Genomic DNA, 15000 nt, shown 5'->3' with positions numbered 1-15000 from the left:
GACTCATAATCCAAATTATTCATTTTATTTGCATTATTCGTAACTCCAGTTATTACATTTACTTTTTTTTTTTTTCTAATATGTACCTTTTTAATAGCATCATATTTCTTAGAATTCATATATACATGAGTCAACTATAAAAACATTCGACGGTGAACAGTGCATAGGAGAATAAAACACATATTTTAGACATCTTCGTTATGGATGATTATACACTTCGACTTTTTCCTGCGATATTGCAATTTCAATGATCTTTGAATTCGGAATATGGGTCAAACGCGTTTGATTTTTAAGCGATCAACAAGGCGGTTGATGTTGCGAACATTCAGATTTGCGTCAGAAAGATAATCTTTCACCCCTTAGAATTATTATCGTCGATCTACTAGTTTGTTTACTTCTTTTATGGTATAGAAAAGTTCGCGCGAGAAAGGAATAGAGATAGAGATAGAGAGATAAAAAGAGAGAAAGAGTATATAACTTTATTCACCACACACATGTATGTAACAAATTCATAAATTCATTCACTGATCTCTCTACGTAACAGTCTGCCATATTCTCGTTCATAGTTCAATTATATTAGCATCGTTTTAATAATACTTAGCTTCATTAATATCCATTATATTATTAAATTAACTACGATTCATAAAGAATGATATTCATATTTCATAAACGACCCTATTCTTTTTAAATTTGAAAGATTTTTTCTTAAATATTAATTTTGTTATCGGTCAATGTTGAAAATATCGTTCGCATTTAATAACAAAAACATTATTTATAGGACCTTTTCTACTTATAAATTTCATGTAAAAGTCAGTATGCAATAGCATTTCTTCGAAATCGAGTTAAACGCGCATTCTTATCAGCGAGCAACGCAGACATAACAAAATCCATATGAATTACAGCAACGGTTTCTCCCGACAATCTTGGAAAGAAGAAGTGGGAAATTTTCTCGACAATTTTCTGATACATACGCGCGTTTATGGAAATCTTATCAGTTACACAATTCTGCAAGTCTTATATACCTTATTCCTAATAACAGGAAAAGTACAAGTTATTTAGACGTTACAAAATCGTACCGAAAAAGAAAACAATGGATAAAAGATCTCAACCTTGTCACATAATAGCTTATAATAATCGATCATATGTAGATGTTTATCGATGATTATTCTAGAAAAGAAAACAACGTCCAAATACATTGTACAAACTGTTCTTATAGTATTTTATTATTTGTTATTAATTCTGAATTATTGATTTTATATGAAAAATAAAAATATATATATACGACTTAACTCATTTCATGATCACGAATTCAATAATTGATTGGAACGTAAAGTTTAAAAAATAAACGATGATACGTCGCTATAACTATTTTTATATAAACATGTATCAGAAACGTACGAGTATTTATGTGCCTCGATAAGTCACCTTAATTGCACTTATTATTATTTTTTTCCAGAATTAATCCAACGAGACATTGCGTAATTGCAGGCAGATATAATAGAAGGAAATCATTTTTCCCTGTGGTACTCAATGCAATTTATCGTGACATAACTCGAAATTCAAACTGTGAAAAACATTGAAAAATTCAGGATCGCGTGGTTTTCTCGTACGTATATACATTCGTCGCTTACGAATTCATCTATTCATTGCGTGATGCGTCCATTCGTTCTACAAAAAATTTCGATAAAAACTTGATCGAAATTTAATTTTCCTATATCGAACAATTATTTTCCTAATCCTATATTTTCTATGACTAAGAAACAAAAGCAAACTTTTCCATCGTTTATTCTATAGAGTTCAAGTATCTACTATGATGAAGGAAGGAAAGGAGATTGGCTTCGAAGGTTAATTTCCGTCTTCGTCATTGATGTGTGAGTGGAACAATGTCCTTCACGGTCAACGAACAGGAGAACGGGATTTGTGCCGCCCAAGCCATCCACTTCGAAAAGGCTACTTCGTTTCACTAGATAAGCTACGATCTATTTTATTATCTCGACGAACAACAAGGACAAGTTTATCGTTGAAATTACCTTTGCGGTCTTTTCGTTCAATTTCTAAAACAATTTAAAAGAACGTTTTTATGACAATAAAGACGGTGTACATTCACAAAGTTCTAGAAATATGTACACATATGACAAAACTTAGCTATTGAAACGACGATTAAGATGATCGTTTAGATTTAAAAGGAAAAAAAAAGAGAAAAAAAAAGAGAAAGAAAAAGGAAAGAAAAAAGAAAGAAAAAAAAAGAAAAAAAGATAAGTAGATAAATGTTACGTCACTTCACAGAAACAGGAACATAACGGAGAAACATTTTCCTTGTACATTAATCCTCTTATCTCAAAGATCACCTAAAGCGATTATTTACAACTTTGCATTTATGAGTATAAGTTTCGAAAATAACATACAAAATTAAACTTTAGAAGACATCAAAGTTTTACTTATATCTTCGATAGAATTTGCCTTAGGATTATTCTTTTTTTTTTCTCAACAATCACGCTAATTATTAGAAAGAAAACAAGAGGAAACGATAAAATAATATTACTTCTTCGATGAAAGACGAATTCAATTGATTTTGTAGAAATAATCGATTATGTCAAAAGAAAAAAGAAAATTCACTTTTTTTTCTTTTAATTTCGAAGATAGAACTAGAAGAAACTCGTAATGATATTGCATGTCACTAGGTAAAAGATGAAGGAATTTTGATTTGCAAACTGGAATATTTCTCTCTCTCTTTCTCTCTCTCTCTCTCTCTCTCTCTCTCTCTCTCTCACTCTCTTTCCTTCTCTTTTTCTCTAGCCTACTCACTCTTTGATCGAAAACCGCACGATTACCGAGCGTGATATTTCTCGCTGAAATCGAACTTTGAAGAATCCGTTCCGCATACAGAGAGCGATTCGATTTGCGAAAGAGCTGTGTCGCCTTTGTATCGGCAAGTTCGAGATCGTAAATCGATAATGCTTTTCGAAGATACATAGATTGATTCAACAGCGAAAAAAAAAAGAAAAAGAAAAAAGATAAAGAAAAAAAAGATAAATAGAAGATTTTTCTGCTATTATCGTACTTTGTAAGATTATCGAAGATCGCAGCACGAGGTACGAGTAATTTTCGATACGAATAAGCGATATTTTAAAATTTAAAGGATAAAGAAGAAAATTCTGTAGGATCGTTGAGAGATAAATGTCGAATCTCGTATCCACCTCGGAAACTCAATTGATCGTAATAACAGATTCCTATTCAAGGATAACGATTGAATGGGAAAAAAATGACCTTTACGATAGAAATTAATTAAACGCCGAGCTATCAACGCGAGCTATCACTTTTGAACACTTCCATATCGATTGTAATAATCTAATCTCCCAACTGCTACATTAATTTCTTAACACCTTTCTCGTGACTCTTAATTATTTTTTTACCACACTGTGATTAATCGTTAAAAGCAAAGTAATGAAATTTCATTTTCAATTTCAATTTCAATTTCAATTTCAATTTCAAAACACGATTGCGATAACGTAAAAGCTTCGACGATCATCGTTTCTTGGACGATATCAGAATTGTCGTTGCTCGGTACAGATTTTACATTTGAAGAAATGCAATTTTCAACGGACTCTTATCATTGAAGATATTAAGTACTGTCATTAGATGTCACGGATGAATAAAAATAAGAAATTGCGAGATACATGAACGGCTTCAACGAGTTTCTGTAATTATCAGCATGAAAAACGGAAAATAAATATGATACACAGAGTCATGTAGCGTTTCAAAACGCAAACGTATTAAACATTTCCGTTTTTCAACAATAAACAAAACGAAGATAAAGAAAAAAAAGAAAAAGAAAAACTGTCCATTAAACGAATTCAACTCACCTCTGCGAGATATCGAAAGCCATGATCCTCGGCAACCTTTTTAGCTACTTCCGGTCCTCCTTCGATGTGAGCAGCCCACTGATTGGTGTAAGCTCCGACTCTGTCGCGAAGAGTCATCAGGAGAGCTAAACACGCCAGTCCGAAAATCCTTCGAGTACACATGATAGCTCGTCGCCTTCACTACCGATAACACTAACACCACAAAACACTTCTGCAATAGCAACGGTAGCAAGATCAGCTCCACGACCAGCGCGGTAACCGACGACGACACCGCCAATGATTTCAACTTCACCTTAACACTATTATACACCGCTATCCTCCTCCACCAACACCACCACCACCCACCACTGCCACCGACAACGCGAAGGTCGAGCACCGTCGCCACAACGAAAAAACCACGTCAAAAAGCAACGTCGTTTCGTCTTCTCAGTGTCGGTCGCGATACATATGGAATGTCAATGGGGATAGGAAGGAAGAAGGGAAGGTAGATGACTATCGAGGAAAAAGAAGATTGACAACAGGGAAATCCCGCTCGAGTGCAAGATGAGGAGATTAGAAAGCCGCAAGAGCAACAAGATGAGAAGTAGAAGAAGAAGAATAAGATGAAGAAGAATAAGGAAAAAAAAGATACACCTACTCCTACGCGAACCGTCCGCCGACGACGACTGAGCCGTCAGCGGCTCGCCTCGCTCGTTAAGTACCCTCCACAGTGTCGGCCGCCTTTGACTTCGGTCGCCGTTAACTTTGCGCGCGAAACGGCGCGACTACAAACACGCTCGCGCGCGCACGCACGCACGCTCGCTCGCACGTATTCAATCGCTCGTTTGCTCGGATAACGCTAGAGAACGTTGATATCTAGTCGCCTTCTTCTCCTTGTTTTTCTTTTTTCTTCTTTTTCCTTCAACTTACCAAGTGTAAGACGAGTGTGTATATATATATGTGCGTGTGTGTGTGTGTGTGTGTGTGTGTGTGTGTGTGTATGTATCTGTATTTCTATGTCTGTGTGTTTGTATATTTGCGCGTATCTTTCACGAGAGAAGATCGATTTATCTTCTCAAATCGTTATCATCGTACCACTTCTGACCTCATAGCGAACTTCACGTTGACCTCGATTGTCTTTCTTTGATCGATAGATCGATCTACGATTACGTTATGGATCTGTCCTTTCCGAAGCCAGTCATGATTATGAGAGATTCCTCTCCCTCTCGCTTATTTTTTTTCCTTTTTCTTCTATTTGGTACTTTGTCCGTGGTTATACCCTTCTTCTCTTTTTTCTTCTCTTCGTTCCACTCAGCGATCACTTTGTCGACCTACCAACGCCGATCTGCAATAAAGAAGAATAGACGGAAATAATCGTAATGCTCCCTTTTTCTCTTTCTACGTCGAACAAAAATCCCTGCGATTATCTTTTATCTCGCGTCGGCACTTTGTTGTACATCGCGGTGACTCGTTCAATTAACGATTAATGGTCTTTTCAAAGGTCTTAATGGGTTATGAATTCAAAAGAAAAGAAAAAGAAAAAAAACGAAATTTGTATTGATGCAACCGAAAAAAAAAAAGAAAGAAATTTTTCTCTTCGAGGACTTATCGATCATAATGTAATTTTAAATAAAGATTAGAAAGAAGTTCGTCCATTTGCACTTAACAGAGTTAGCTATTAAAATTGAAATACACATTTTAGAAACACCCAGTGTATTTTGCTGCGATATCGTGACAAATTAATTGCGGAAAGAACTGATAAGCCGATTACGATTCAATCGTTTTATGTTGATTTCATTAACTTTAATAATTGTACACTATTACATCACTTCCGCACCATAATCTTTTCTCGAAACAATTCCAAAATTCTATAAAATTCAAAATATGGATTCGTAAAAGCTTATCAAAATTGTGAATATTTCAATTAATACTAACATATATGTATATATATAATGTGATAAAATATTATTCTGTACGATGACGAATGTGATAACAATCCGTGTTGAAATTCGAAAAGCATCATTTAATCATCTTATAAATACAATCTTACTGTCTTATCGCTTGAATTCTCAAGTTCTATTAGTATCTACAAACGCGTGTAAGTATTTGGTCAATTATACGACGTACTACTTTGGTAAGTAGTAGATAAGTCAATAACTTGAAACTCGCATTTCTGCTTGAAATATTATTACTTAGATATTACGATAGGAACGAATAGAAAAATAATTATTTCTTCAAATAACAAATGCAAAACATATAGATAATGATTATTTGAAATCTTTTTAATATCTTACACGATAAATTCCAATCGTAATCGTCTTTAAATAAAAATTAATGAAAATCGTAGAAAATAAGTATATCGACAAAGATAAACAAAATGCGTAGAAAGTTAAAATGATGACAAAGTTCATATAAATACAATATTGTCCAAGATGATCCATGTACACACATGCTTCCGTTCGCATCAAAGGGCTATACTCGTTAAACGAGTAATATAATAATTACTTGACAGATATTACATTTCATGAGCACGTTATTCTCTGTTATGAGAGATCATTTGTATTCGCTCCACAGAAATAACCTCTCTCGATTACTTTAATTACGAAGTTGTGTCAACGAAGGTACGTATATAGTATTCGAGAGAGACTAGGATGTACTACTTCGGTAAGTCAATACCCACTCCAAATTCCCATGTTCTCTCGCTAAAGATGTAAATCCTGTTCCGTACAATGGATTAAGTCTAACGAGTGCCGAGTAAAAAGAGATGGAATTAGGTCGGAAACGCGTGGAAGTACTTTTCCGATATAAGTTACAAAGCGTAGAAAGCTTAAATATTATTTAAAAAAAAAAGAATAAAAAGAAAAAATGAACATTACCGAGAGTAAGAAATTTAAACGTATCCATAGTTCCACATAATCGTTTGTTGTTAGTCGTTAATTACACGCTCTGTTTCGATCCACGGAAATTCACAGCTATTGGAAAAAAGTGAGTTGGTCTACCCGAGCTTTTGTTCCAAACATTTTCACCTACTTGTTACCGAGAATTGCAAAGAAATTTCCAATTAATACAATTACCTTCTCGCGGAAACTGATGACTGTATTCTTGATAAAGCAGAACGCTGCATAAAAACGGTTAGAAAAAGGAAAAGAACAGAAGAACAATAAAGAGAGAGAGAGAGAAAGAGAAAGCGAAAGAGAAAGAGAAAGAGAGAAAGAGAGAAAGAGAGAAAAAGAGAGAGAGAGAGAGAGAGAGAGAGAAAAATATGCAGGAAAGAATAAAGAAAGAAAGAAAAAAAAGAAAAATGAGAGCACGGATTCTTATTTGGTAGAATCGTTGGAGCTTAACGTAATTTTCACGCTTGCCGAAAGCAACTCTTTCGAAAAGAAGAGGAAAAAGAGAGAAAGACAAAGAAAAGAAGACAGGGGCGGCGATTCGCATTATCGGTATCTACGTTTGAACGAATCTTCGTTCGAGTCAGCTTCCGGAAAAAGGACTCACGTCGTAGGAGCGAGCCGATCGTTCGATAACTCTGGAAAGAAAGAAAGATAGATAGATAGATAGATATAAAGAGAGAAAGAGAAAGAGAGAGAGAGAGAGAGAGAGAGAGAGAGAGGAAAGGGACACTCTACTTCGTGCCTGGGAGAAAATTGCATTCGCGGCCTGACCTTCTCCCTTCCAGTTCTACTTTCGAGTTGGAACGAAGAGAAAAGAAGAGAAAAGACAGAAAGACAGAAAGGGAGAAAGAAAGAGAAAGATAGAGAGAGAGAGAGAGAGAGAGAGAGAGAGAGAGAGAGAGAGAGAGAGAGAGAGAGAGAGAGCTAGAAGCCTCGCTGTCGTTCGCTCGCTCGCTCGAAGAAGTGAATTAAATTCGAGCCCGTACTTATCCTCTTTCTCTCGCAAGCCGGGTTTCCCTCTCAGTAGCCTTTTCCAAAGCCGAAAAAGCGAGGATGACCGACTGCAAGGTCTCTGCGTCCACAGCAATCCCAGGTCCCTTTTTAATTTCGGGACAAAAGGGTCATCCTGCGTATCCTATACCTTTTTCTTTTTTTTTCTACCTCTCTGTATGTCTCCTATCTCTTTCTCTAACTCTAATTCTAACTTTAACTCTATATCTTTCTCTTTCGAACCTTTCGACTTTTCTATTCCTCTTTCTTTTGCTTTCCCTCGCTCTCAAAGTATCATTTGCTGACGTTTCGCCGGTAATATGGGCTTCGACGTGCGAAGAAATAAAAACGAATGACCCCATTATCATTTCACTGGGTAATAATCCCTAGCTAACGCTCTTCGTGTCTTTTCATTCATACGGTTCTTATGTTAGATCTTATGTCCGAATTTACACCCGTTCGTATACGTATACTTATATATATTTATATAAAGTGATTAGAGGTAATCATGACATATCTATAAGTTAACGCACGAGATAATCATTTCTGAGAAAATGAATGGGGAAACTATGAAAGAAAATTGGTGATCTCGATAACGTACTATTTTATCTTTACGAAATAATTTTCATTCAAGATCTTAGATAATTAGAGTGCTTTTAAACTCGATTAATATTATCGGTACATGTTGATAAATATCACACAATGTTATTATTCAAATTCGTTCGCGTGTTACGTATTTATTACGTACAAACCTGAAAGAAAAAGATTAGCGTGGACTTAAAACGATTGAGGAAAAAAGAAAAAGACGAAGTATAGATTTGAGAGTCAAAAATTGATTAGTGTTGTCTCCGAAACGAAAAGAATTGAAATTAATGCCGATAATAGATTACGCGAGAACAGGTGGTTGTGCAAACGATGCTTTCGTATCACCGAGAAGCTGAGGTTACATCCAAGGGATTAACCCTCATCGATCGAAAGATTCGGCCGGTAAGCAGCGATTGTGGCCATTTCAAAAGCAAACCTATCACTTTACCGCATGATTTGTAAATGGATAGAAGCCTGACAAAGAAAAACGATAACAAATTCTGATATATATATATATATATATATATATATATATGGATAAATAAATATCATCGAAGTTGAAATCTCGTTAATTTTTCCAACGTTTATCAAATATTCCGAAATAAAATGAGAGATTTATAAAAATCGTCACGATTGAAAGGAACCAAATCACACATTGGGATACTTCGTATATACTGGTTAAATTTAAATATTATGATATTCTCGTTGATTACTTTAACATAAGTTTAATCGTTTATAGAAAGATTTTAAATGGAGATATAGTAGAAATTTTTCTTATTTCCTTTCCTTTATTTTTCTCCAATAAGAATTAATTTCATGATTTAAATTGACCTTCTGTAATATCTAACAGAAGAGTCGTGAGAAAACGATACTCGGAGTCAAATGCGGAACGTCGATCGAACTCATTGGAGCGTAATTCGCATCTCGAAAAGAAAAGAAAAGAATCCAATGGATATAATACCAGCTATCAACGCCAGAACGATAGAATAATAATTTAAAAGATTAATAGGATTTTTACCGTATCCGTATCCGTACCTATAGGTCGAGTCACTGTTCCATCCCGGAGGATTTAGTTTATATAGAGAGCACATACGTGACCGAGGCGCCTGGTAGGAGCTTAAATCTCTGAGTGAATTTTTCCATGATGACGCGAAACGAAAACAGACATATATTATTGGTCACGTACGACATTCGTTAAAAACAAATCGTTTACTATTCACAAAAATCATTTTATTCGTCCGTCTACTAAGTGTCGGTAAGCTCCTTTGACCGTAATCCAAAAAAAGATTAAAAAGATAAGCTTTAAAGAGAAGATCACCGAACATCATTTTCGAAAGATCTTTAAATCATGAATTTTATCCTCTATCATCATCATCTTTTTATAATGTACGTCGTCATAAAAGGGAAAAAGAAGAGGGAAAAAATGAAAAACAGAAAAAAGAGAAGAAAAAAGAAAAAGAAAAAACATAAGAAAAGTGTCGATTTAAAGGAAAGATAGGTGCACTCTCCTCTCTCTCTCTCTCTCTCTCTCGCTCTCGCTCTCTTCTAGGTCGTTCTATAAACCGCCAAGAAAAAGAGGGAAATGATCTTCATCCTTATCGTCGGGGATACGGTTTTTAAATCTTCAAGATGGAAAAGACGAGAAAAGAAAGAGAGAGAGAGAGAGAGAGAGAGAGAGAGAGAGAGAGAGAGAAAAGAGAGGTAGAAAAGAGAAATACACAAGTTGGAAGAGATGGAGAGAAGACGAGCGGGTAAAGACTTCTCTCGTAACAGGAAGCGGCTGGGGTCACGGACGACGTTCTAACGTAACGGACGCGTTCTCGTGCTGCACGAGAAAAGGAGAAAGAAGGGAGAGAGAAAAAGAGAGAGAGAAAGAAAGAAAGAGGGAAAGAGAGGGAAAGAGAGAGGTGGAGAATGTACACGCTACGGCAGAAACCGGCCTCGTCGTTGTTTGGCTTGTTCGTTAAGATAGGACTTTAAATACATTCCGTGTATTCCAACGAACCAAGCCAAGAGTTGTTAACTATTAACGACTTAGTACTATATTATCGACGAAACTTAGAACGATGAACCGAGTATATAAGTTTGTATACTCGGTACGTGCCTACTGGATAGATAGATCCATTTCTATGTTCAAGGACATCGGTGGATAGACGAGAGAATAGAATAGAAATTTGGATTTCTTCCAATTTTCACTTCGTAAAAATATACGTAAAAGAATTCTAACGTCGTTGAATAAAGCAATTTCCTTCGCAGAGTTTTGTTAATCGAAAATAAGTAAGAATAATCAAACAATAAGGAAAGAAGAAAATCAAATAATCTCTTTTTTTTTGTTTTTTCTTTATTTTTTCTTTACAAGAACGAACGATTAAAAATAAACACTTTGTATTTTCGGAAGGATCTACGATATTACGTACGATACTACGACAAAAAAAAATATATGAGAACGTCGACTTGAATTTTATTAAACAAATCCTGATTCGGACTTTATCGTGACAAATAAAATTAATTAGATCGCGATATAGCTGAAGAAGAGAAACAGAGAAATAGAGAATTAGAGAAACAGAGAAAGAGAAATATTTGCCTCTAGGACGAAGTAATTTCTTCAAGTATTAGCGAGTAGTAACTTTAAATGTTTGCACGCTCGTAACTGCTTCGAAAATTCCTTCTATTACTCTTCGATAGTCGCAGGAGACCATAATTCAGAACTAAGAGGAACATCCTTAATCCCGCGAGTATCCTACTATAGTAGATAAACTATTCCGATAGCAGATATCTTTCAGCGCGATAAAATATGTATGATCGATATTCCTCAGTGAAAAGAATCAAGAATCGATATACATTCGTCTTGATCAATATATGTCGTCTACATACATATAAGACGATCTAAAAAAATAAGAATCATATGATTAAATTTTCTTTTTTCAACGCAAGACGACAAGAAAAATAAAAGATATATTATATTTTATTTCGTAACGTTTAATCTTACTTCGGTCAACTTTCCTTTACCGAACTTGTTTCCTCTGATTCGTTTACTTTCCAGTTTTCGAAATAAATGAAATAACGTCAGGGGATAAAATTTTTTTTTTTCGTATTCAAACTTTCGTATTTTAATTTCGCATTGTTAGCAGACAAAATTAAAATTTCGAAAAGCGAAAGTTACAAAAATTTTTCTCATTTACTTCGAACATAGGGATAAATTAAAATGACATCGATATTATCGGTACTCTCGAGTACAACGACCGCTTGTTCCTTTGTTCGAAAAGAGAAATATATCGTAGACATCTCGTCGATATCGACCTCGAAGTTACAAACATCACCGCACCGCACCGCACCGTACTGTATCACCCCGTACAAAGACAGGTTTTATCGTACTCGTGTTTATTGCATCAACCTTTCATAACTACATTCGGCGGCCACCTTACATTCTCTTATTTTTTTTCTTTTTCTTTGTTTTACGACCAACGAAATCAACGAATTCGCGTTTACTCGAACTTACTTTGAAAACAAATGAGTATGTTCCACGTTCTTTCTCTTTTCTTCTTATCTTTTCTTTTCTTCTTTTTTTATGGAGTAAAAAAATCTTGAATATTTCTCTTAAATTTCGTTTAAATAAACTGTTAAGGGCAACCAAGAATTCAACTATCTACAAGACAATTTTGTAAAATATTTTATGAACCAAAGTATAATCCGCGAATTCTGTGGACATTAATTCATCTGATAAATGAGCAGGGATGCGAGTGGGGATGCGGATGCATTTAACGAACTTGCAAAACGAAGTTTCAAACTGCTAACAAAGCAAATGTCGTGCCGCTTCACGAAGAAACCAAGCAGAAAGAAAAGTACGCTTTTGCGTGGAGAAAAAGATTCGAATGTATTCTTCGAAAGTCGTGGTTATATCAATGATGTCCGTCGGATGACATATTTACCGGGATATAATCTTCTTTTATCTATCGACTTTCGATCGAAGATATGCAAAGTAAAAAATATTTTCACATTATTTCATGCTCTTCAATATATAATACATACATACATATTAAAGGTTACGTAGTTAATTGCAAAATTTTTTTTTCTTTTTTTCTTAAATATACTTATTGCTAATTTTGCATAGTTGACAAACCGAATATTTTTTCCTAAAGAAAATTTTCATTGGAGAAAGGAAGGACAATAATATAACGTACTATCAATTTACACACAGTGATTGTTTCTGTATATTTCGCCCACTGTTGGCTCGCCCAGGTATGTTCTTTTGTTGTAAGAATTAATGAGACAAAAGAACCGAGAATAACTGCAAAACAATCGACGTGTCCTTCAATAGTCTTATTATTTCCTGTTAAAGTTCTTTCGCTATTCAGAAGATAACAATTTATAAATCACCTGGAAAAAAGTTTACATAAATCCATTACATCTATAAATCAGTAAAAATGTCGCAGAAAAATATTGGACAAAAGAGACATTGTTCTGTTAAATATCATACTATCTTTTAAATATCTTAAAAAAGTACTAAAATAACTTATTAAATAAAAGTCGTGAAAATTCTCCAAAAATACATTATAATTACAAATATTTATATATATAATTATAAATTATAATTATAATATATATATATATATATATATATATATATTTACACATATATGTATCTTAATGATTTTCTCTCGTTAAAAAGACATCTTGGTCTCAATTTTACAAGTAATTTTATCGTTCAGAGCACGTACTTTTTTTAAATTTGTGCTAGCGAAAAATTAGATCAGACATATGTTAACGCTGAAAAGATGAAGTAATATATATAAGGATCAGGAGAGAATCGTTTAGGAATGCGGATAGGCTAGAAAGCGAGCCACGTCTCTCTCGTATTCTCAAGCCATTGCATGTGAGTAAAACACGCGCGCACCGTCACGGATACGTCGAGCGGTGAACCGAGAGATGGATATCGGCGTTTCAAGAGACTCCAGAGATCCGGTCTTCTCGTTCTCGCGGAATCATCCCCACCAGCCGTAGATCTCCGGATAAAGCTCCTCGAGGCATGTGCTTCTCGATATTTTCATTCATCGTTTAATATCGAATACGAAAAAAAAAAAAAAAAAAAAAACAAAAAAAAAAACAAAAATGGAAAAGAGAAAATATGCGAAGTCGACATCTTCCTTTCTATTTTTACTCTCTTTTTATCGTTAAATTCAAACCGTTGATTAAATTTCGCGCTATTCCTATCTCAATTTACGCGTACCAATATTGCGATGAAGAACAATACACTATACGTATATACATATGGATGTTTGTGTGTGCATGTATATAGGTATACATCTGTATCTATATATTCGATTTTTACGTATATGGATACATTTTTATATGGCCCTCTTGTATTTTACCTATTTTTTTTTTTCTTTTTTTTTCTTTACAAAGCGATCGTGTTCGATGTAACTGATAGAAATGTATCGACGAGTAACGTGCGAATGGCGTAACCGACGCGACCAATGGCGGAAGAGATTCGTTGCATTCTCATGACCTTAATATAAAACGAGAACTGAACCAGTGCGAAAGCTAATACACAACGATCGAACCGGAAATTTTTGCTCTCTTTTCTCTTATTTTTATTGTTTCACTTTTTTCTTTAAATGGTACAATCAAAAACATATCCTAATAAAAATCTCATTTTTATTTCTATTTTATTGATATACGTACGTTCGTTGAAAGTCGATAATAGAAACCAGTACTACCTATCTACCGTTTGCCGTCTCTGAACACCGTTTAATTAATCGAAAGTAACGTATATACGAATATAACGACCTACATCCGAAATGCATTATATTACGATTGCTTTTCTTTCATTATGAAAATAAATAATCATAAATTATGTGTATAAATATATATATATATATATATATATATATATATATATATAAATATATGTATATATATATATGTCAAATTTAAAATAAATTATGATCAATAATTACAATAAATTCACTCGAAATTAATAACATTCTGATGAAATAACGCAAAACTTTTGTAATCATATATTTTATAATGATATGCTTTATAATGATACGTTTAATAATAATACAAATACAAAATTATTCGAAAATAATTTCGAATATTTCGTCGTTGGTATAAAGTCACGTACGAAAACGTTTTCTGATCTCTGCTGTTTGATTATTTCGTTGAAAATTAATGAAAAGAAAAAAAAAATACATAAAATAAAAAAAAATAAAAAATCGCATTAAAGGATTTTATCAACGTATACAGGCAAATACAAAAATATTTTCTAGTTTTTGTCGAAAATAAATAACGGGCAAATGACTAACGTATGAATGAAAATTTCGACATATCTAAATCCCATTGATGTATTTCAATGTACACAGGAACGTACGTATGAGAATATTCTGTAGGTTTGTTGTTATTTGATCTATTCGCTGAAAAGGAAAAATAACAAAGAGACTAACGTATGAACGTAAACATTCCAGACGTATCCAAATTCTATTAGAATATTTCAATGTCGAAGCTCCTTCTTAGAAAAGACGTGAACGATCTCTTTTTCTTTCTCTTTCTCTTTCTCTCTCTCTCTCTCTCCTCCCTCTTTCACCGAAGTGCAATGTCCGTGTCGATAGGACAAGAACTTCGACTTATTATCGACGCTTTCGCAAAGCAAATCTCTCTTGCTCGAACAAAGAATCCTTGCTTCTCGATAA

The 15000-nt window shown here is 34.1% G+C and overlaps 1 protein-coding gene across 6 annotated transcripts in view; it reads right to left on the bottom strand.

Annotated features, from left to right (window-relative positions):
* Nucleotides 1–15000, bottom strand: part of LOC124425912 (furin-like protease 1) — a 179599-nt gene that overhangs the window by 163488 nt on the left and 1111 nt on the right. For all 6 annotated transcript variants that reach the window (XM_046966972.1, XM_046966970.1, XM_046966971.1 and 3 more), the window contains one exon: nt 3864–5187. In XM_046966972.1, coding sequence (XP_046822928.1) covers nt 3864–4025 — 162 coding nt within the window. In that variant the 5' untranslated portion in view covers nt 4026–5187. The remainder of the gene's footprint in view (nt 1–3863; nt 5188–15000) is intronic.

This window comes from Vespa crabro, chromosome 8 (assembly GCF_910589235.1).
Source record: "Vespa crabro chromosome 8, iyVesCrab1.2, whole genome shotgun sequence".
Taxonomy (NCBI): Eukaryota; Metazoa; Arthropoda; class Insecta; order Hymenoptera; family Vespidae; genus Vespa; species Vespa crabro.
The sequence above is the reverse complement of the archived record's forward strand: the minus strand, read 5'-3'. Positions and strand labels throughout refer to the sequence as shown.